The sequence below is a fragment of the Pseudophryne corroboree genome, chromosome 6, assembly GCF_028390025.1.
Source record: "Pseudophryne corroboree isolate aPseCor3 chromosome 6, aPseCor3.hap2, whole genome shotgun sequence".
Classification (NCBI taxonomy): Eukaryota; Metazoa; Chordata; class Amphibia; order Anura; family Myobatrachidae; genus Pseudophryne; species Pseudophryne corroboree.
In genome coordinates this window covers 569,630,858-569,655,891 of record NC_086449.1, presented here as the reverse complement: position 1 = coordinate 569,655,891, position 25,034 = coordinate 569,630,858, and the positions used below count along the sequence as shown (strand labels likewise).

General features: G+C 44.8%; 1 protein-coding gene across 4 annotated transcripts in view; it reads right to left on the bottom strand.

Annotated features, from left to right (window-relative positions):
- Positions 1-25,034, bottom strand: part of SYCP3 (synaptonemal complex protein 3) — a 596,881-nt gene that overhangs the window by 166,356 nt on the left and 405,491 nt on the right. For all 4 annotated transcript variants that reach the window (XM_063927814.1, XM_063927813.1, XM_063927816.1 and 1 more), the window contains exon 7: positions 10,666-10,764. In XM_063927814.1, coding sequence (XP_063783884.1) covers positions 10,666-10,764 — 99 coding nt within the window. The remainder of the gene's footprint in view (positions 1-10,665; positions 10,765-25,034) is intronic.

Here is a 25,034-nt window from a genome sequence, read left to right as displayed (position 1 = left end):
ACAAAGGTAATGGCCGAGATGATGATTCTTCTTCGAAGAAAAGGCATATTAATTATCCCATACTTGGACGATCTCCTAATAAGGGCAAGGTCCAGAGAACAGCTAGAGATGGGATTAGCACTGTCGCAAGAAGTGCTAAAACAGCACGGGTGGATTCTGAATATTCCAAAATCCCAGTTAATGCCGACAACTCGTCTGCTGTTCCTAGGGATGATTCTGGACACGGTTCAGAAAAAGGTTTTTCTCCCGGAGGAAAAAGCCAAGGAGTTATCCGAGCTTGTCAGGAACCTCCTAAAACCAGGAAAGGTGTCTGTACATCAATGCACAAGAGTCCTGGGAAAAATGGTGGCTTCTTACGAAGCAATTCCATTCGGCAGATTCCACGCAAGAATTTTCCAAAGGGATCTGTTGGACAAATGGTCAGGGTCGCATCTTCAGATGCACCTGCGGATAACCCTGTCTCCAAGGACAAGGGTGTCTCTTCTGTGGTGGTTGCAGAGTGCTCATCTATTGGAGGGCCGCAGATTCGGCATACAGGATTGGATCCTGGTGACCACGGACGCCAGCCTGAGAGGCTGGGGAGCAGTCGCACAAGGAAGAAACTTCCAGGGAGTATGGACGAGCCTGGAAACGTCTCTTCACATAAACATTCTGGAACTAAGAGCAATATACAATGCTCTAAGCCAGGCAGAACCTCTGCTTCAGGGAAAACCGGTGTTGATCCAGTCGGACAACATCACGGCAGTCGCCCATGTGAACAGACAGGGCGGCACAAGAAGCAGGAGTGCAATGGCAGAAGCTGCAAGGATTCTTCGCTGGGCAGAGAATCATGTGATAGCACTGTCAGCAGTGTTCATCCCGGGAGTGGACAACTGGGAAGCAGACTTCCTCAGCAGACACGATCTTCACCCGGGAGAGTGGGGACTTCATCCAGAAGTCTTCCACTTGCTGGTAACCCGTTGGGAAAGACCAATGGTGGACATGATGGCGTCTCGCCTCAACAAAAAACTGGACAGGTATTGCGCCAGGTCAAGAGATCCGCAGGCAATAGCTGTGGACGCGCTGGTAACGCCTTGGGTGTACCAGTCGGTGTATGTGTTTCCTCCTCTGCCTCTCATACCAAAAGTATTGAGAATTATACGGCAAAGAGGCGTAAGGACGATACTAGTGGTTCCGGATTGGCCAAGAAGGACTTGGTACCCGGAACTTCAAGAGATGATCACGGAAGATCCGTGGCCTCTACCTCTAAGGAGGGACTTGCTTCAGCAGGGTCCCTGTCTGTTTCAAGACTTACCGCGGCTGCGTTTGACGGCATGGCGGTTGAACGCCGGATCCTAAAGGAAAAAGGCATGCCGGAAGAAGTCATTCCTACTTTGATTAAAGCAAGGAAGGAAGTAACCGTGCAACATTATCACCGAATTTGGCGAAAATATGTTGCGTGGTGCGAAGATCGGAGTGCTCCGACGGAGGAATTTCAACTGGGTCGATTCCTACATTTCCTGCAATCAGGATTGTCTATGGGTCTCAAATTGGGATCTATTAAGGTTCAAATTTCGGCCCTGTCGATTTTCTTTCAAAAAGAATTGGCTTCAGTCCCTGAAGTCCAGACCTTTGTTAAGGGAGTGCTACATATACAGCCTCCTGTGGTGCCTCCAGTGGCACCGTGGGATCTCAATGTGGTTTTGGACTTTCTAAAATCTCATTGGTTTGAACCACTAAAGAAGGTGGATTTGAAATATCTCACATGGAAAGTGACCATGCTTCTAGCCCTGGCTTCGGCCAGGAGAGTGTCAGAACTGGCAGCTTTATCTTACAAAAGCCCATATCTGATTTTCCATTCGGACAGGGCAGAACTGCGGACTCGTCCGCATTTTCTCCCTAAGGTGGTGTCAGCATTTCATCTGAACCAGCCTATTGTAGTGCCTGCGGCTACAAGTGACTTGGAGGACTCCAAGTTACTGGACGTTGTCAGAGCATTAAAAATATATATTGCAAGGACAGCTGGAGTCAGAAAATCTGACTCGTTGTTTATATTGTATGCACCCAACAAGATGGGTGCTCCTGCGTCTAAGCAGACGATTGCTCGTTGGATCTGTAGCACAATCCAACTTGCACATTCTGTGGCAGGCCTGCCACAGCCTAAATCTGTAAAGGCCCACTCCACAAGGAAGGTGGGCTCATCTTGGGCGGCTGCCCGAGGGGTCTCGGCATTACAACTTTGCCGAGCAGCTACGTGGTCAGGGGAGAACACGTTTGTAAAATTTTACAAATTTGATACTCTGGCTAAGGAGGACCTGGAGTTCTCTCATTCGGTGCTGCAGAGTCATCCGCACTCTCCCGCCCGTTTGGGAGCTTTGGTATAATCCCCATGGTCCTTTCAGGAACCCCAGCATCCACTAGGACGATAGAGAAAATAAGATTTTACTTACCGATAAATCTATTTCTCGGAGTCCGTAATGGATGCTGGGCGCCCATCCCAAGTGCGGATTATCTGCAATAATTGTACATAGTTATTGTTAACTAATTCGGGTTATTGTTGAAGGAAGCCATCTTTCAGAGGCTCCGCTGTTATCATACTGTTAACTGGGTTTAGATCACAAGTTGTACGGTGTGATTGGTGTGGCTGGTATGAGTCTTACCCGGGATTCAAAATCCTCCCTTATTGTGTACGCTCGTCCGGGCACAGTACTTAACTGGAGTCTGGAGGAGGGTCATAGGGGGAGGAGCCAGTGCACACCACCTGATCTGGAAAAGCTTTACTTTTTGTGCCCTGTCTCCTGCGGAGCCGCTATTCCCCATGGTCCTTTCAGGAACCCCAGCATCCACTACGGACTCCGAGAAATAGATTTATCGGTAAGTAAAATCTTATTATTTTATATTGAATTAAATGGCACAATGTGGGGTTGCTATTGCATTGTTCTTTGTTCTGTAGGAGATGGTTTCATATTTGGTCTGTATAGATGGGTCAGAGCTAAGTCACATATTGTGTGGAGACCCTGACTGGACAAAAGGTTGGGGTAGATCCCAGAGCCAATACATGTGAATCGTGTCACTGAAACCAGGAGGGTAGAAAATGCAGCACAGAATGGCGTTCGCTGTCTGATGTAACCTGGTCAGTGTCGATGTGTTCAAAGTTGCAGATCATTTTGTCTTGTGGGTTTTTATACAAAATAAATGTGTATCACATATTTTTTTCCTTTGTTATTTACCCTTCTAATGTTGAGATAGCTGAAGGGTCAGAGACGATACATAAGGTCTGATCTATACTCCGCCCCTTTGGATATAGAAGAGGTGGGGGTGGAAATAAGAGAAGGGGGTAGTTGGAAATACTTTTAAGAGGAGGGGTGAGGGCTAGTAATATATCAAACACTCCGTGGCCACTTTATTATTTATGGTTTTCTAGTACTGGTAAGGATGCTCCTTTGCTTTCTGAACAGTGTAAATTCTCTGTGGCGTAGTGATGCTGGAAACCAGGGGCACAAGTTCATCCCAGTCGGCCAGAGGCAAGTTGGGGTTTGGTAACCCCCCTCTTCCCCCCTTAAAATACAGGAAAGACAAATACGGTGCATGTATGTAAAAAAACACATGACTTACAGAATTATATAGATAGCACTGTCAGCTCGCCTACAGTGACTGGAGCCCGCAGTTAATTGGCAGGGCTCCAGCTGCACTGAGTGACACTGGCCAGTGCAGTGGTCAAGCTCACGAAATTCAACTGTCTGCAGCAACTCACAGTCCAGCAGCAGCAGTGGATACACCGTCTCTTGCTGCAGTGCAGGCTGAGCAGTACCAGGCAGGAGCTATTGCAGTTGTTGACAGGGCTCCTGGGACAGAGACGATTAACTCTGCAGCAGCGGGTGCGTCGCAGTGGTCACACTTGGGTACTGCCGTGAACCACACAGTTGCTGCTGTACTTGCAGGTGCCCTTTCTGGGCTTGGAGCCCGGAGGCAGGTGTCTCCATTGCCTCTGAGAGTTATGCCCCTGCTGGGAACACACTATGCAATAGATCGTTCATTAGTTCAATGAATGACGTATAGTAAGTACAGGACATTAGCAGCTGTGTATAACTGATATGTCTCTGAATTACATTGTTCACAGGCATATCGCGTCAGCCGTGCAGCACAGCCAATATATCTTTGCAGACTCATTAAGTGTCCTCAGGAACTGCTGGCAGTGACATCACAACTGTGTGGCAAATTTAAATACCCTCCCAGTTGTGATGTCTGGCAAGACATATCGAGCTGCAGATTGGTAAAGCTATACACACTTACCAATTGGCCAGTTAATCTGTCGTTTTAAGTGTGCACCCAGCCTTAGAGATCCTAGTCCATGTTGACTTAATAGCATCACGCAGTTGCTACAGTTTTTTGGGCTGCACATTCATGCTGGCATTATCATGTCTGTACAACCAGCCTGAGAGGATGTGTACTTTTGTGGTGGTTATCCTGCTATAAGTAGTCATTAGAAAATGAGTATATGGAAGCCATAAAGGGATGTACATGGTCAGCATCAATATTAATGTATTACTGTGGCAGGTAAAAGATTCTCAAAGCGGTATTAAGGGACCTAATTTTGGCAAAACATTCCACACATCACCACCACCACAAGTCTCAACCATGGAAACAAAGCAGATTGAATAAATGGTTTATTTTATGTAAATAATTAGCCTACCATCTGCATGGTACAGCAGAAATTGAGATTTATTAGATCATTACTTTTCCAATCTTTTGACTGTTCAAATTTGGTGATCCTGTGCTTCCTGTAACAATCTGTTTACTGTTAGCTGACAGGATTGGAACCCTACTACTACTGCATCCCATCCACTGCAAGGTTGAATGTACGGTTTGTTCAGAGATACTCAACTGTATACCAATGTTGTAATGCATAGTTATTGAGTTTCTAGCACCTTCTCGACACCTTAAATCAGTCTGGTCATTCTCCTGTGACCTCTTTCTCATTAATAAGGAGTTTTCATCCACAGTATTACTCACCTTTTTTTTCCCCTTTTCCACCTCATTCACTGCAAACTCTACAGATTGGTGTGGCGAGAAAATCCCTTCAGATCATCAGTTTATGAGATAATCAGAATCACTCTGTGTGGCATCAGCAGTGATTCAGTGGCTACTTAGATCACATTAATTGACAATCCTGTGTTGAGTCAGAACAACAACTGAACAGATTGCCCATTTTTGCATGTTTTTATTGTTTGTGTTACTGCCACATCAGTTGCTGGTTAATATTTGCATTACTGAGTATGAGTACAGGTGTATCTTTATAAAATGGGCATTGAGAATGTGTATATAATGTGTTACTGCATATTCACAGTTTGCTAATTCATTAACGCAGATTGTGGATGTATTCTTTAAAAATAAATGTTTGCAAATTGTTATTATTAAATCAGACCACAAGACTAGTCTTAACTGTAGCTGTGGCTTAGGGATTGGTGCAGGAAAGAGGGGTTTGTGTTCCTGGAACACTGGGCGGACTTCTCAGTCAGGCGCCATCTCTTTTGTCGTGACGGATTGCACCTGAATGAGGAGGGGGCAGCGGTGCTGGGGGGAAGGATGGTTAGAAGGTTGGAGGAGATTTTAAACTAGGAGCCTGGGGGGGAGGGTTTAGCTAGAAACTACGGGTCATGCAGTGAGAATAGTGGGGATGGCGGTAGTAAACGAAATGGGGGAGAAGTTGGGGGGAGGGTAAGAGCAGGCGCTAAGGTTACTAACATGGGTACTAAAAGGGATTTTACCAAAGCACTAACCAATGACGATTACAGGTCATCATTGCTACATAAGGTGAAAGATGTCCCTAACGCAAGGGAAAATACTTATCTTAGTTGTATGTATGTAAACGCCAGAAGCATTACTGGTAAAAAGGGTGAACTAGAAATACTTGCAGCAAGCAAACAGTATGATGATATAGGCATTACTGAAACTTGGTGGGATGAATCTCATGATTGGACAGTCAATCTGGAGGGCTATACACTGTTTAGGAGAGACAGACTAAATAAAAAGGGTGGAGGGGTGTGTCTTTATGTAAAGCCGTTTTTAAAACCTGATATACGGGAAGATATTCAGGAGGGGACTGTAGACACTCGAGACATTATGGGTAGAAATTGCATGCGGGGAAAAAGGAATAAAAAAGTTAGTATTGGGTGTATGCTATAGGCCGCCTGGTATCAACGCATCTGATGAGGAATTGTTACTAAAGCAAATTGAAAGAGCAGCAGGAGTAGGAGACATAGTAGTGATGGGAGATTTTAACTATCCAGAGAGAAACTGGAAAAACGATTCATGTGATACTGCTAGGGGAAATATGTTTTTAAACACACTTAATGATAACTACTTAGTCCAACTAATTGAGGAACCAACTAGGTACAATGCAATCTTAGACCTGGTATTAACAAACAATGGGGATTTGGTATCAGGTATTATAGTAGGGGAACCCATAGGAAACAGCGACCACAATATGGTCACATTCAATATCAGTTTCCATAAACAGCCCTATACTGGCTCAACTAGGACTCAAATTTTGAAAAGATGAGGGTATTTTTCAGGGATATTGAATGGGAAGGTTTGTTTTTAGGAAAAAATACTACGGAGAAATGGGAGGTACTAAAATTCCTGCTAGCTAAAAATACACTCAAATTTATTCCTATGAGTAGCAAAAAAAGGAATAAAAATCATAAACCGATGTGGCTTAACAAAAAGATTAAGGAACTTATGGGCAAGAAAAGGCGAGCATTTAAAAAATACAAATCTGACGGGGAAGCAGAGTCATTTCAGCACTATAAGGAATGTAACAAAATTTGCAAAAAGGAAATAAGAGCGGCTAAAGTAGAAACTGAAAAACTAGTAGCAAAGGAAAGCAAAGCGAATCCCAAAAAATTCTTTAAATATATTAATAGCAAGAGATTAAAGAAGGAGAGTATAGGCCCTTTAAAAGACAAGTTGGGAGTCTTAGGCAAAAATGATAATGACCTAGCGGACACACTAAATGAGTTTTTTTCAACAGTATTCACTAGAGAGGACCCATTTCAGGGACTGACACACAATCTCAATAATGAGAATATCCCACTGATAGGTACTTATTTAAGCGAGGAAGTAGTCTGTGACCGATTAAAACATTTAAAGATTAATAAATCACCAGGGCCCGATGGTATTCACCCAAGGGTTCTAATGGAGCTTCACTCTGAACTGGCAAAACTGCTATCTTTGATCTTTAAGGATTCAGTTATATCAGGTATGGTTCCCAAAGACTGGCGTATAGCAGAAGTAGTGCCTATATTCAAAAAGGGAAGTAAAGCTGAACCAGGTAATTATAGACCAGTTAGTCTTACATCTATAGTGGGGAAAGTATTGGAAGGTATTCTAAGAGATAGTATTCAGAAGTTCCTTGAAGTCAATAAGGTCATTAAAAGGAATCAACATGGGTTTATGAAGGACAGATCCTGTCAAACCAACTTACTTGGCTTTTATGAAACAGTAAGCGCAAACCTAGATCAGGGTAAAGACGTGGATGTAATCTTTAGACTTTGCCAAAGCGTTCGATACTGTACCACACATGAGACTTATCTACAAGCTACAAGAATCAGGGCTAGGAAGCACAATATGCACTTGGGTCAAAAACTGGTTAGATAATAGGGAGCAGCGCGTTGTGGTTAATGGATCTTTTTCAACTTGGACTGAAGTGCTAAGTGGTGTGCCGCAAGGCTCAGTATTAGGACCGCTATTGTTCAATATTTTCATTAACGACCTGACAGAAGGTCTAGAGAGCATGGTGTCAATTTTTGCAGATGATAACAAATTGTGTAAGGCTATAAATACAGAGGAGGATGCCGAGTCTCTTCAGAACGACTTCGTTAAATTAGAAGCATGGGCAGCCAAATGGAGAATGCGCTTCAACACAGACAAGTGTAAGGTAATGCACTGTGGTAACAAGAACAAAAATTACACCTACCTACTAAATGGGGTAAAATTAGGGGATTCTGTACTGAAAAAGGACTTGGGTGTCCTCATAGAGAGCAAGCTAAGCAGTAGTACCCAAAGTAGGACTGCAGCAAAGAAGGCTAATAAGATATTAGCATGCATAAAACGGGCTATTGATGCTAGGGACGAGAGTATTATACTCCCGTTATATAAATCACTAGTGAGGCCACACCTTGAATACTGTGTACAATTCTGGGCACCGTACTACAAAAAGGATATCCTGGAGCTTGAAAAGGTACAGAGGAGGGCGACCAAACTAATTAAGGAAATGGAGACGATGGAATACAAGGAAAGACTTGAAAGACTAGGCATGTTTACATTGGAAAAGCGGAGACTAAGAGGGGATATGATCAACATCTACAAATATATAAGGGGACAATACACAGAGCTTGCGCTGGACCTGTTTTTGGTTAGATCAACACAGAGGACTCGTGGACACTCGCTCAGGTTAGAGGAGAGGAGATTCCGCACAATACGGCGTAAAGGCTTTTTCACGGTAAGGACAATACGTGTTTGGAATTCCCTGCCCGAGGGAGTTGTAATGGCGGAATCTGTCAACACCTTTAAGAATGGGTTAGATAAATTCCTAATGGATAAGGATATCCAGGGGTATGGTGCATAGTCATGCATTATAGTTACTATAAATAGGGATAAAATGCAACGGCTGACAGCAGCATCAGTCAGAAATTTTAGTCAAATCATCATGCATAGGAGACCACAAATAGGTTGAACTCGATGGACAATTGTCTTTTTTCAACCTCAGATACTATGTATAGTTTGTGTGTAAGTATTAAGCGTTTCCTAATATTTGAATAGTCGTCTATAATAATCTTACAAATTCCCGGGTCATCTGTCATTAATAAGGTCACTGTATCCTAGCAAATTCAGAGACTACCTACTGGTACACTCAAAATGGAAAGCTCCAGTTTAAAAATATGACCATCTTATGTTTGTTATCAACTTTTTGAAAACTATGAACATTTTTATTTTATTTTTTAATATCTAACAAGTTTTTCTTTTTTCTTTCTTTCTTTTTTTATTCTCGGTCTCCTTTTCCACGTTGCAAGCATCTGTGCGCTCATAAAGGCTGTGGTCAAAACATTGAGACCCCGACTGGCTGACATTATCACAATCGGTGGTGCAAATAGCTTTCAGGATGAAAAGTTATATTTGGCTTAGGAGGTTAGTGTGCAGATGCCAAGTGTAGGGTGCTAGGTTGTGTGAGGATAATACAGGAGCTTCCAGTGTGCTACAAAGGAATTTCAGAATTTGCCATTCTATTATAATGTGTCTTGTTTAATCAAAAGAAACCTGTAAAGTTCACAAAAAGTACATATATCCTCTAAAAATTACTTTAGATGTTTTGAATAAAGTGCTATTTCTAGAATATATTTTTGTGACTTTGGCTTGTAATTGTTTGTTTAAATATGCTGAGCGATTATTTCCTAGTAGGTTGTTCCTCTCTGTGACATTCAAATTTTTTTTTATTGTAGTCTCTGCACAAAATGAATGTGAAACATTAATCACCGTAATCTCAGTAAATTTTACAGCACATACCATTTGATTATAAATCACCTTTAATAAGAGACTTTACATTTACTTAATGGTCAATTCCAAAACGCAAACCTTTCTTTTTACCATTTCAAACTTAAGATCTGATAAATTACACTTAGGAGCTTCAGTGGGTATGGGTCATTAGGTCGACCACTATTAGTCGACATGCATTAGGTCGACATGAGTTTTTTTTGTACGTTTATTTTTGGTGTTTTCTTCGTAAAGTGACAGGGAAGCCCAATTAGTGCACCGTGTCCCCTCGCATGCTTTGGGCTACAGCTGTGCTGGGAAGAGCAGCGGCTATATATCCGCTACTGTAGCGCTGCTCTCCCCCGTCTGCCCGCGGCTTCCCCTCGTCTCTGCCTCTCCCCGTCCCCGCATCACAGACGCTGCTCACGGCAGCGTCCACCCGGCTCCAGCAAGTGAGGTCTCGCTTGCTGGAGCCGGGTCGAAGCTGCTGTGAGCGGTGGCTGTGACACATCCTCCGGCGCTGCTCTCCCCGTCTCCGATGCTGCTCTCCCCATCTCACTTCGACTTTTTTTAAAGTCGAATTGAGATGGTCGAAAAGGGGACCAATGCCCGTTTTCGACACAAGCACTCGGATCGACAGCTATTCCGTCGGTCCACGTGCTTTTCGACAAGTCGAATTCCTCGACTTGTCGAAAAATTTGGGGTTAGATTGAAAAGGTCAGAACCCCTTCCGACCTAAAAAAGTCGAAAACTGCCGTCTTTTTTCGATAGACGGCAGCTTTCGACTTCAATTGAATATACCCCTAAATCTCTGTCTCAGCACTGTCTTGGAAACTTATCAAGAAGACTTTTCATCATTTCTTTAGAAAATCCCTGGCATAACTAACACAGGCTTTAAGAAATTATTTCAGATGTAAGACATTAAAGTGAATTATTCATTACCTTAAAATGATAATTATTTAATATGAAGAAAATATGTAATATATCCTTAAGTAAAATGAAACTTAAGATTTGGTACACAAGGCTTTAACCTATAGCCTTGAGTATAAGTATACGTAATGATTGTTGATTTGCAACATATATACATTTATTCTGTACATATTTGTTAATGTATATGAATGTTCTGCCTTAAAAAAATAATCATAATGTAAATACCTTCAAGAACTGTTCATATAGTTGCTTGATTGATTTCAGTCTTTGATTTTGAACTATTCTGGCCTGTTGAAAAAGCTTCTGCTGCTGACGGAACATGTTCTAGTGTCAGACAAAGAGAAATAAAGATTTTAGGTTGCTGTAATTTGTAGACTAAATCTAAATGAGTCTTAAATTGCCCCTTTAAAAAAACATCCGAGATCGGTTGGCATACCGCACCTCCGGTGATCTCTGACTCCATTGCATTCCGCCAAGTGTGAAAGACCCAATCACTCAAAGTTATGGGCCCTACACACGGCGAGATTGGCCGCCAACTGACGACCTGGAGGCGGGAGTCACCCCCATCGCCCAGCCCCATAGCCCTGTATGCTAATATGGACTAATATGTAGAAATGAGCTGGCACCAACGATGAACGAGTGCGGGGACGCGCATCGTTGGTGCATACACACTGAAAGATATGAATGATATCTCGTTCATTAATGAACGAGATTGTTCATATCTTTCAATGTAATCGGCCCGTGTGTAGGGCCCATTACTCAAATGAATGGAGGCCACCACCCTGATAAAGCTGGCCCAGAAACACTAGTCTATGCTTTGCCCACAATTCACTTATATCTATTCCTGCAAGAGGAAATAACCCATAAGGGTGCAGGGATCAAAATCTACACCTCCCATCATGTTATGTGCCAGAGAACACTCTACAGCAGTTTTCCTAACTCCGCTATGACAGTCCAGGTTTTAAGGATATCCTTGCTTGAGTGACTTAATTAGTTCCTCAGTCAATTTTATTTAACCATTTGGACTGAAGCATGGATACCTTTAAAACCTTAACAGTAATGGTGAAGTTTGGAAAGCTCTGTTCTTCAGTGTTGGATCACTTTTGGGGCTGTAGTATGACAGTGCAGTTCACCACATAACGGCACTTGCAGTGAATAGTGATTCTGTCTCAATGCCTTAGCAATTAACAGTGGAGGTCTGTATAATCTGAATCTTTTACCCGGGACCCAAAGTGACTGCGCTGCACTGCAAAGAAACATAGCTGTAAACTGGGAAGGGCAAGGCCCCCCCTGCCGCGAAGTCAGCCCAATGTCATAATATTCATTTAAGCTCACTTCTCCAAATAAAAAAGGTCCAAAGTCGGTCAATTTATTGAAAAACATGCAGGTATACGAGTTGGGGTCTGGAGCAACACATACAAAAAAAAACTCCAGCAGGCACCCATACAGGGAAAATACATTTATCCCAGTTAGGTAATCTTAAAGGCCCCCACGTATTAGGACGACTCGCAAACGAGTGATGTCGCTAACGATTTCCTTTGAACTCCACGGCAGTCCCTGACTCATGATATAGTGCATACACATAAGATAGATCTTTAAGATCTTGCAAAAGATCTGAGGAATGGCCACATCCAGGAGCACTGCAAAGAAACATAGCTGTAAACTGGGAAGGGCAAGGCCCCCCCTGCCGCGAAGTCAGCCCAATGTCATAATATTCATTTAAGCTCACTTCTCCAAATAAAAAGGTCCAAAGTCGGTCAATTTATTGAAAAACATGCAGGTATACGAGTTGGGGTCTGGAGCAACACATACAAAAAAAAACTCCAGCAGGCACCCATACAGGGAAAATACATTTTATCCCAGTTAGGTAATCTTAAAGGCCCCCACGTATTAGGACGACTCGCAAACGAGTGATGTCGCTAACGATTTCCTTTGAACTCCACGGCAGTCCCTGACTCATGATATAGTGCATACACATAAGATAGATCTTTAAGATCTTGCAAAAGATCTGAGGAATGGCCACATCCAGGAGCAAGCTGTCAATGAAAGCTTCAGATCTTGCCTGCAGTAGGTAAGATCTGAAGGTACGACAAACGGCCCGCGGGACAGCACATCGGATCATTATCCTTAGTGAAAGGTACACAATTTGCACTTTTACTAATTATATATTAGTTCGATGTGTTGAAAATTGTGCACATCATGTACAATATCGTTCTAAAGTGTGTAGGCCTTAATAGTGCATGTACACTGCACGATGTGTCACTGAATGACACACCATGACTGGTGGGGGGGGGCATTGAGGGTGGGCGGGACTTTAAACAGCATCACTGGCTGTTGCAGGCTTTGCTTGGTAGATTTGTGGCACTCTTGTACCAGATGCACAGCTATACTTACACAGATAAAATTGCAAACATACCAACCTAGATTATGGGGGTCATTCAGGTCTGGACGCAGCTGTGCGTTTGCATGCAGCGGCCGCATCCAGAGGGTCTGTGCACGCACAGCAGCTATAATGCATGTGTAAGACCCTTCACTATGTGCTTGCATCCTTCCAGCGAGCGTTTGGTGGGCGGTGTTGTGGGGGGAGTGATCCAGCCAACGCAGGCGTTGCTGGACCATTTTGGTTCAGCTGTATATAGTTTCAATATTCTTCCAATCAGAATGGGTATCGACTGGGTGCTCCGTTTTTCTCCGGCAGGGTCCACAGCTTATCCACCGGATAACAATGGGATATGATGAAGCGAGAGCGGATTGGCACCAATCGATCAAAGCTTTCCGGCCCCTCAGGATGCAACTGGCCATATATCGCCGCCTACTGGCTCAGGCAAATCAGTTTTTTGTTTGGTGCGGCAGAAGCCGGATCATGGTCGGGGCTGCTGTTTTTTAGCAGTCCTAAGCTTTCTTATTTTATTTTTATAGTCTTACTAGTTTTTTGAGTGATCTTTCTAAACAGCGTCTTATACGTACATTAGAAAGAGTCGCTCCAACAACTCTCCGGCGGGTCGCGACAACGCTTACCCACGAGTACAGTGCTGTTTCGACGGGCATCTGTGTTGGATATACTAGCAGGTCCATCAGACATTACCAGGCTGTGGCCGGAGCACGGGGAGAAGGTAAGGCATTGGTTCTGCTTAGCTAGATGGAATACGGACGCAGCCGCACTGTTTTGGGAAGAGACTACCAAACAGTAGCCGATGCGGGTGCACCAGCGCTACGCCTTAGGAATCATAGGCTCCAGGAATAGCATGAGGCCGCAAACCCTAGGGTTGATGTCAGCAGGGGGAGTCGGACGCTCTCCTGGTCGCCCTCCCCCCGGTTCATGACCAGTTTCCTCTGAGTCTCCCGCCATGAACTGTTCCCTCGCTTCCGTCCCAGACGCTGCCACGAGGAGACCCGGTTGCAGCATAGGCGGCTGTGTGACCGGTGCGTCTGCGTTCACTATAGGTTCATGGAGTGGCAGTGTACACTAGTAGCGTCTGGATCCACTCAGCGTTCACGAATGTATTAATCGATCCTGGAAGCGAGGTGAGTCTCCCTGTATCCCACTGTACTGAGTACGGGTTATACAGCACTAAATCTCTGTCTACCTTTTGAGTACGAATAGTTAGATAAGTGCTTATTGCATATGAGTCTGTATACATTTACTGTTTCTTTCGCAATGTGAAACATGATCAGTAATATGTTCAGTAATATGTTCTCCAACATACTTAAAAATGTGTTTGTAGTTGATGATGTCTTATTATACTAATGTATAACATGTGACTGACTGCTAGTGATTGCTGTCTTTACTATATGTCTGTCAGATTTTTTTCTGATCCTCGATGCGGTGCATGGGTAGGGTCAGATTGTATGTCACTTTTAGAAAGTTACAGTGATTACAGTCACAAATTGTGTAGTACACTGTGAAAGTGCTGATTATTTATCATGTCTAACAGCGGCAAAGGTGAGGAAGGTACACTCACAGCAACACCAACACTCATATCATGTTTGTCTTGAAAGACTGTATTATCCCCTCAGGATCTGGTTCAGGATGGTTTGTGTGTAAATTGTTTTAGTTTTCAGCAAAATGCAAGGCAGATCCCTGTACAACGCAGTGACGTGCGGTGGGGTGAGGCAGAGCCTTTCCTGTCATACTTACGTTTAAACCAGTGTTTTGACTGAATAAAATATATGAAAAATACTGATAATTTGTTTGAAATATCTTCTTTGCATTATTCTAATAATTTTTATAGCCCAAACTCTGGAGTAAAAAGTCTATGGCAGGGGAGGCAGTGCCTCACCTGTGTATCCTTTCCACACATCTCTAATCAAAACTCACCAGATTTCCAGGAGTTTATAATGCTGCACCTGTATATAATGCCCAGATGTACCCTTTGGCTCATATATTGCATGTAAATCTGGCTCTGGGGTTAGCCAGTGCCTCCTGAGCCATTTAGCTCACCGCACGTCCCTGGTACAACGTCAGGTACAGATGGATCCACCTTGGGCTATGTTTGCACAGACCTTATCCGGTATAGCTGAACAGATAATTCCTACAGCTTCTGTACCTGAAATAAGTTACACTATTAACCCTTACATGCAGCTCCCTACCTACGGTATATCATTTCTACCAGCAGCTTCTCAAAAGAAACAAGCTGATAAACCGATGGTAAGTAAATCTTCACCTTCACAGGCTACACATGAGGCAGAGGAGGATTCATCAGAAAATGGAAGCTCACTTCTACTTCGGCATATGAAGAGGAGGAAGAAGGTCTCAGCTCAGTGAATATAGCTGAGTTAATTGGAGCAATGAAAGCCATTCTATCCTTAGAGGATTCAGCAGAGCCTGTATTAAAAACCAAGGCACCGGTGTTTAATCGTCCCAAAACAGTTAAGACTGAGTTTCCAGAGTCAGATCCGCTGACGGAAATCATGGAAGAGGCTTGGGCTACACCCAATAAGAAGTTTAGAATTCCAAATAAATTAGAGATGAGCGGGTTCGGTTTCTCTGAATCCGAACCCGCCAGAACTTCATGTTTTTTTTCACGGGTCCGAGCGACTCGGATCTTCCCGCCTTGCTCGGTTAACCCGAGCGCGCCCGAACGTCATCATGACGCTGTCGGATTCTCGCGAGGCTCGGATTCTATCGCGAGACTCGGATTCTATATAAGGAGCCGCGCGTCGCCGCCATTTTCACACGTGCATTGAGATTGATAGGGAGAGGACGTGGCTGGCGTCCTCTCCGTTTAGAATTAGAATAGATTAGAGAGACACTTGATTTACTAATTTTGGGGAGCATTAGGAGTACTCAGTAGTGTACAGTGCAGAGTTTTGCTGATAGTGACCAGTGACCACCACTTTTATTTATAATCCGTTCTCTGCCTGAAAAAAGCGATACACAGCACACAGTGACTCAGTCACATACCATATCTGTGTGCACTGCTCAGGCTCAGGCCAGTGTGCTGCATCATCTATATATATTATATATCTGTCTGACTGCTCAGCTCACACAGCTTATAATTGTGGGGGAGACTGGGGAGCACTACTGCAGTGCCAGTTATAGGTTATAGCAGGAGCCAGGAGTACATAATATTATATTAAAATTAAACAGTGCACACTTTTGCTGCAGGAGTGCCACTGCCAGTGTGACTAGTGACCAGTGACCTGACCACCAGTATATAATATTAGTAGTATACTATCTCTTTATCAACCAGTCTATATTAGCAGCAGACACAGTACAGTGCGGTAGTTCACGGCCGTGGCTACCTCTGTGTCGGCACTCGGCAGCCCGTCCATAATTGTATATACCAGTGACCTAACCGTGGTTTTTTTTTCTTTCTTTATACATACATACTAGTTACGAGTATACTATCTCTTTATCAACCAGTCTATATATTAGCAGCAGACACAGTACAGTGCGGTAGTTCACGGCTGTGGCTACCTCTGTGTCGGCACTCGGCAGCCCGTCCATAATTGTATATACCACCTAACCGTGGTTTTTTTTTCTTTCTTTATACATACATACTAGTCACGAGTATACTATCTCTTTATCAACCAGTCTATATATTAGCAGCAGACACAGTACAGTGCGGTAGTTCACGGCTGTGGCTACCTCTGTGTCAGCACTCGGCAGCCCGTCCATAATTGTATATACCACCTAACCGTGGTTTTTTTTTCTTTCTTTATACATACATACTAGTTACGAGTATACTATCTCTTTATCAACCAGTCTATATATTAGCAGCAGACACAGTACAGTGCGGTAGTTCACGGCTGTGGCTACCTCTGTGTCGGCACTCGGCAGCCCGTCCATAATTGTATATACCACCTAACCGTGGTTTTTTTTTCTTTCTTTATACATACATACTAGTTACGAGTATACTATCTCTTTATCAACCAGTCTATATATTAGCAGCAGACACAGTACAGTGCGGTAGTTCACGGCTGTGGCTACCTCTGTGTCAGCACTCGGCAGCCCGTCCATAATTGTATATACCACCTAACCGTGGTTTTTTTTTCTTTCTTTATACATACATACTAGTTACGAGTATACTATCTCTTTATCAACCAGTCTATATATTAGCAGCAGACACAGTACAGTGCGGTAGTTCACGGCTGTGGCTACCTCTGTGTCGGCACTCGGCAGCCCGTCCATAATTGTATATACCACCTAACCGTGGTTTTTTTTTCTTTCTTTATACATACATACTAGTTACGAGTATACTATCTCTTTATCAACCAGTCTATATATTAGCAGCAGACACAGTACAGTGCGGTAGTTCACGGCTGTGGCTACCTCTGTGTCGGCACTCGGCAGCCCGTCCATAATTGTATATACCACCTAACCGTGGTTTTTTTTTCTTTCTTTATACATACATACTAGTTACGAGTATACTATCTCTTTATCAACCAGTCTATATATTAGCAGCAGACACAGTACAGTGCGGTAGTTCACGGCTGTGGCTACCTCTGTGTCGGCACTCGGCAGCCCGTCCATAATTGTATATACCACCTAACCGTGGTTTTTTTTTCATTCTTTATACATACATACTAGTTACGAGTATACTATCTCTTTATCAACCAGTCTATATATTAGCAGCAGACACAGTACAGTGCGGTAGTTCACGGCTGTGGCTACCTCTGTGTCGGCACTCGGCAGCCCGTCCATAATTGTATATACCAGTGACCTAACCGTGTTTTTTTTTTTCTTTCTTTATACATACATACTAGTTACGAGTATACTATCTCTTTATCAACCAGTCTATATATTAGCAGCAGACACAGTACAGTGCGGTAGTTCACGGCTGTGGCTACCTCTGTGTCGGCACTCGGCAGCCCGTCCATAATTGTATATACCACCTAACCGTGGTTTTTTTTTCTTTCTTTATACATACATACTAGTTACGAGTATACTATCTCTTTATCAACCAGTCTATATATTAGCAGCAGACACAGTACAGTGCGGTAGTTCACGGCTGTGGCTACCTCTGTGTCGGCACTCGGCAGCCCGTCCATAATTGTATATACCAGTGACCTAACCGTGTTTTTTTTTTCTTTCTTTATACATACATACTAGTTACGAGTATACTATCTCTTTATCAACCAGTCTATATATTAGCAGCAGACACAGTACAGTGCGGTAGTTCACGGCTGTGGCTACCTCTGTGTCGGCACTCGGCAGCCCGTCCATAATTGTATATACCACCTAACCGTGGTTTTTTTTTCTTTCTTTATACATACATACTAGTTACGAGTATACTATCTCTTTATCAACCAGTCTATATATTAGCAGCAGACACAGTACAGTGCGGTAGTTCACGGCTGTGGCTACCTCTGTGTCGGCACTCGGCAGCCCGTCCATAATTGTATATACCACCTAACCGTGGTTTTTTTTTCTTTCTTTATACATACATACTAGTTACGAGTATACTATCTCTTTATCAACCAGTCTATATATTAGCAGCAGACACAGTACAGTGCGGTAGTTCACGGCTGTGGCTACCTCTGTGTCGGCACTCGGCAGCCCGTCCATAATTGTATATACCACCTAACCGTGGTTTTTTTTTCTTTCTTTATACATACATACTAGTTACGAGTATACTATCTCTTTATCAACCAGTCTATATATTAGCAGCAGACACAGTACAGTGCGGTAGTTCACGGCTGTGGCTACCTCTGTGTCGGCACTCGGCAGCCCGTCCATAATTGTATACTAGTATCCAATCCATCCATCTCCATTGTTTACCTGAGGTGCCTTTTAGTTGTGCCTATTAAAATATGGAGAACAAAAATGTTGAGGTTCCAAAATTAGGGAAAGATCAAGATCCACTTCCACCTCGTGCTGAAGCTGCTGCCACTAGTCATGGCCGAGACGATGAAATGCCAGCAACGTCGTCTGCCAAGGCCGATGCCCAATGGCATAGTACAGAGCATGTCAAAACCAAAACACCAAATATCAGTAAAAAAAGGACTCCAAAACCTAAAATAAAATTGTCGGAGGAGAAGCGTAAACTTGCCAATATGCCATTTACCACACGGAGTGGCAAGGAATGGCTGAGGCCCTGGCCTATGTTCATGGCTAGTGGTTCAGCTTCACATGAGGATGGAAGCACTCAGCCTCTCGCTAGAAAACTGAAAAGACTCAAGCTGGCAAAAGCACCGCAAAGAACTGTGCGTTCTTTGAAATCCCAAATCCACAAGGAGAGTCCAATTGTGTCGGTTGCGATGCCTGACCTTCCCAACACTGGACGTGAAGAGCATGCGCCTTCCACCATTTGCACGCCCCCTGCAAGTGCTGGAAGGAGCACCCGCAGTCCAGTTCCTGATAGTCAGATTGAAGATGTCAGTGTTGAAGTACACCAGGATGAGGAGGATATGGGTGTTGCTGGCGCTGGGGAGGAAATTGACCAGGAGGATTCTGATGGTGAGGTGGTTTGTTTAAGTCAGGCACCCGGGGAGACACCTGTTGTCCGTGGGAGGAATATGGCCGTTGACATGCCAGGTGAAAATACCAAAAAAATCAGCTCTTCGGTGTGGAGGTATTTCACCAGAAATGCGGACAACAGGTGTCAAGCCGTGTGTTCCCTTTGTCAAGCTGTAATAAGTAGGGGTAAGGACGTTAACCACCTCGGAACATCCTCCCTTATACGTCACCTGCAGCGCATTCATAATAAGTCAGTGACAAGTTCAAAAACTTTGGGTGACAGCGGAAGCAGTCCACTGACCAGTAAATCCCTTCCTCTTGTAACCAAGCTCACGCAAACCACCCCACCAACTCCCTCAGTGTCAATTTCCTCCTTCCCCAGGAATGCCAATAGTCCTGCAGGCCATGTCACTGGCAAGTCTGACGAGTCCTCTCCTGCCTGGGATTCCTCCGATGCATCCTTGCGTGTAACGCCTACTGCTGCTGGCGCTGCTGTTGTTGCCGCTGGGAGTCGATGGTCATCCCAGAGGGGAAGTCGTAAGCCCACTTGTACTACTTCCAGTAAGCAATTGACTGTTCAACAGTCCTTTGCGAGGAAGATGAAATATCACAGCAGTCATCCTACTGCAAAGCGGATAACTGAGTCCTTGACAACTATGTTGGCGTTAGACGTGCGTCCGGTATCCGCCGTTAGTTCACAGGGAACTAGACAATTTATTGAGGCAGTGTGCCCCCGTTACCAAATACCATCTAGGTTCCACTTCTCTAGGCAGGCGATACCGAGAATGTACACGGACGTCAGAAAAAGACTCACCAGTCTCCTAAAAAATGCAGTTGTACCCAATGTCCACTTAACCACGGACATGTGGACAAGTGGAGCAGGGCAGGGTCAGGACTATATGACTGTGACAGCCCACTGGGTAGATGTATGGACTCCCGCCGCAAGAACAGCAGCGGCGGCACCAGTAGCAGCATCTCGCAAACGCCAACTCTTTCCTAGGCAGGCTACGCTTTGTATCACCGCTTTCCAGAATACGCACACAGCTGAAAACCTCTTACGGCAACTGAGGAAGATCATCGCGGAATGGCTTACCCCAATTGGACTCTCCTGTGGATTTGTGGCATCGGACAACGCCAGCAATATTGTGTGTGCATTAAATATGGGCAAATTCCAGCACGTCCCATGTTTTGCACATACCTTGAATTTGGTGGTGCAGAATTTTTTAAAAAACGACAGGGGCGTGCAAGAGATGCTGTCGGTGGCCAGAAAAATTGCGGGACACTTTCGGCGTACAGGCACCACGTACAGAAGACTGGAGCACCACCAAAAACTACTGAACCTGCCCTGCCATCATCTGAAGCAAGAAGTGGTAATGAGGTGGAATTCAACCCTCTATATGCTTCAGAGGTTGGAGGAGCAGCAAAAGGCCATTCAAGCCTATACAATTGAGCACGATATAGGAGATGGAATGTACCTGTCTCAAGTGCAGTGGAGAATGATTTCAACGTTGTGCAAGGTTCTGATGCCCTTTGAACTTGCCACACGTGAAGTCAGTTCAGACACTGCCAGCCTGAGTCAGGTCATTCCCCTCATCAGGCTTTTGCAGAAGAAGCTGGAGGCATTGAAGAAGGAGCTAAAAGGGAGCGATTCCGCTAGGCATGTGGGACTTGTGGATGCAGCCCTTAATTCGCTTAACAAGGATTCACGGGTGGTCAATCTGTTGAAATCAGAGCACTACATTTTGGCCACCGTGCTCGATCCTAGATTTAAAGCCTACCTTGGATCTCTCTTTCCGGCAGACACAGGTCTGCTGGGGTTGAAAGACCTGCTGGTGACAAAATTGTCAAGTCAAGCGGAACGCGACCTGTCAACATCTCCTCCTTCACATTCTCCCGCAACTGGGGGTGCGAGGAAAAGGCTCAGAATTCCGAGCCCACCCGCTGGCGGTGATGCAGGGCAGTCTGGAGCGACTGCTGATGCTGACATCTGGTCCGGACTGAAGGACCTGACAACGATTACGGACATGTCGTCTACTGTCACTGCATATGATTCTCTCAACATTGATAGAATGGTGGAGGATTATATGAGTGACCGCATCCAAGTAGGCACGTCACACAGTCCGTACTTATACTGGCAGGAAAAAGAGGCAATTTGGAGGCCCTTGCACAAACTGGCTTTATTCTACCTAAGTTGCCCTCCCACAAGTGTGTACTCCGAAAGAGTGTTTAGTGCCGCCGCTCACCTTGTCAGCAATCGGCGTACGAGGTTACATCCAGAAAATGTGGAGAAGATGATGTTCATTAAAATGAATTATAATCAATTCCTCCGCGGAGACATTGACCAGCAGCAATTGCCTCCACAAAGTACACAGGGAGCTGAGATGGTGGATTCCAGTGGGGACGAATTGATAATCTGTGAGGAGGGGGATGTACACGGTGATATATCGGAGGGTGAAGATGAGGTGGACATCTTGCCTCTGTAGAGCCAGTTTGTGCAAGGAGAGATTAATTGCTTCTTTTTTTGGGGGGGTCCAAACCAACCCGTCATATCAGTCACAGTCGTGTGGCAGACCCTGTCACTGAAATGATGGGTTGGTTAAAGTGTGCATGTCCTGTTTTGTTTATACAACATAAGGGTGGGTGGGAGGGCCCAAGGACAATTCCATCTTGCACCTCTTTTTTCTTTTCTTTTTCCTTGCATCATGTGCTGATTGGGGAGGGTTTTTTGGAAGGGACATCCTGCGTGACACTGCAGTGCCACTCCTAGATGGGCCCGGTGTTTGTGTCGGCCACTAGGGTCGCTAATCTTACTCACACCGTCAGCTACCTCATTGCGCCTCTTTTTTTCTTTGCGTCATGTGCTGTTTGGGGAGGGTTTTTTGGAAGGGACATCCTGCGTGACACTGCAGTGCCACTCCTAGATGGGCCCGGTGTTTGTGTCGGCCACTAGGGTCGCTAATCTTACTCACACAGTCAGCTACCTCATTGCGCCTCTTTTTTTCTTTGCGTCATGTGCTGTTTGGGGAGGGTTTTTTGGAAGGGACATCCTGCGTGACACTGCAGTGCCACTCCTAGATGGGCCCGGTGTTTGTGTCGGCCACTAGGGTCGCTAATCTTACTCACACAGTCAGCTACCTCATTGCGCCTCTTTTTTTCTTTGCGTCATGTGCTGTTTGGGGAGGGTTTTTTGGAAGGGACATCCTGCGTGACACTGCAGTGCCACTCCTAGATGGGCCCGGTGTTTGTGTCGGCCACTAGGGTCGCTAATCTTACTCACACAGTCAGCTACCTCATTGCGCCTCTTTTTTTCTTTGCGTCATGTGCTGTTTGGGGAGGGTTTTTTGGAAGGGACATCCTGCGTGACACTGCAGTGCCACTCCTAGATGGGCCCGGTGTTTGTGTCGGCCACTAGGGTCGCTAATCTTACTCACACAGTCAGCTACCTCATTGCGCCTCTTTTTTTCTTTGCGTCATGTGCTGTTTGGGGAGGGTTTTTTGGAAGGGCCATCCTGCGTGACACTGCAGTGCCACTCCTAGATGGGCCCGGTGTTTGTGTCGGCCACTAGGGTCGCTAATCTTACTCACACAGCTACCTCATTGCGCCTCTTTTTTTCTTTGCGTCATGTGCTGTTTGGGGAGGGTTTTTTGGAAGGGACATCCTGCGTGACACTGCAGTGCCACTCCTAGATGGGCCCGGTGTTTGTGTCGGCCACTAGGGTCGCTAATCTTACTCACACAGCTACCTCATTGCGCCTCTTTTTTTCTTTGCGTCATGTGCTGTTTGGGGAGGGTTTTTTGGAAGGGACATCCTGCGTGACACTGCAGTGCCACTCCTAGATGGGCCCGGTGTTTGTGTCGGCCACTAGGGTCGCTAATCTTACTCACACAGTCAGCTACCTCATTGCGCCTCTTTTTTTCTTTGCGTCATGTGCTGTTTGGGGAGGGTTTTTTGGAAGGGCCATCCTGCGTGACACTGCAGTGCCACTCCTAGATGGGCCCGGTGTTTGTGTCGGCCACTAGGGTCGCTAATCTTACTCACACAGCTACCTCATTGCGCCTCTTTTTTTCTTTGCGTCATGTGCTGTTTGGGGAGGGTTTTTTGGAAGGGACATCCTGCGTGACACTGCAGTGCCACTCCTAGATGGGCCCGGTGTTTGTGTCGGCCACTAGGGTCGCTTATCTTACTCACACAGCGACCTCGGTGCAAATTTTAGGACTAAAAATAATATTGTGAGGTGTGAGGTATTCAGAATAGACTGAAAATGAGTGTAAATTATGGTTTTTGAGGTTAATAATACTTTGGGATCAAAATGACCCCCAAATTCTATGATTTAAGCTGTTTTTTAGTGTTTTTGGAAAAAAACACCCGAATCCAAAACACACCCGAATCCGACAAAAAAAATTCGGTGAGGTTTTGCCAAAACGCGTTCGAACCCAAAACACGGCCGCGGAACCGAACCCAAAACCAAAACACAAAACCCGAAAAATTTCAGGCGCTCATCTCTAAAATAAATGGGATTCCAATTATCCTCTTCCAGCTGGGGATTGTTTAAAAAGAGAGGTGGCTCCTACAGTAGATACGCATGTGATTCGATTATTGCGAAAATATATATTACCTTTGCCTTCAACATCATTAAATGATGTCACGGATAGGAGAGTGGATGGGTTTCTAAAAACCATATTTTTCCCTGTCTGGGGCAGTCATAAGGCCAGCCATGGCTTCAGCTTGGTTGGCAAAGGCCGTGGCTGCCTGGTCTGATACATTGGAGGAATTGTTCCTATGTCATCTCCAACAGACAATAACATGTCGTTGAGATGGGACTTTCATCTGGCTTATGTTTCCTCCGATCACCCTATTACCCAGGTTGGTGAGGAAAATAAAGCAAGGAAGGGGTGCCGTGATACTAATAGCTTCGGCTTGGCTCAGAAGGCATTGGTACACAGATCTGCAGAGAATGTCGATGGATGCTCCATTTCTGCTCCCTCAACGTCCAGACCTACAGACGCAGGGTTCTTGTTATCACAGACATCTGGATCTGACTGTCTTTGACGGCATGGCTCTTGAAACCTCTATCCTGAAGTCCAGAGGATTCTCACAACAGGTAATTCAAACAATGCTCAGAGCAAGGAAACCTTGATCAGCTCGTATTTATCACTGAATATGGCAAACCTATATTCATTGGTACAATGAAAGGAGGGTGGACCCTAAATCTTTCAGAGTTTCCAGGGTCTAAGCATTCCTTCAGGCAGGAATGGATAAGAGTTTGAAGGTGGCTTCCTTGAGAGTGCAAGTAACGGCATTGACTGTATGGTTCCAAAAGAAAATTGCCAATTTACAGGATGTGCGTACTTTTTTCCAGGGAATGCTGTGCATTCAATCTCCGTTTGTTCCGCCTACAGTGCCGTGGGACTTATGTTTAGTCCTGAAAGCCCTTCAAGTTGCCTCATTTGAACCATTTAATAAAGTGGATCTTAAATGGTTCACAGCTAAAGTGCTCATTCTACTGACTATGGCATCAGCTAGAAGAGTATCAGAGTTAAAGGCGCTGTTATGTCGTTCCCCATTTCTGTTTTTTTTTTTTTTTATCCAGACAGAGCAGTTCTCAGAACTAGATCTGGGCATCTTCCTAAGGTGGTGTCTAAATTCCACCTTTAATGAAGAAATTGTAGTCCTGGCTTTTCAGGTACCGGG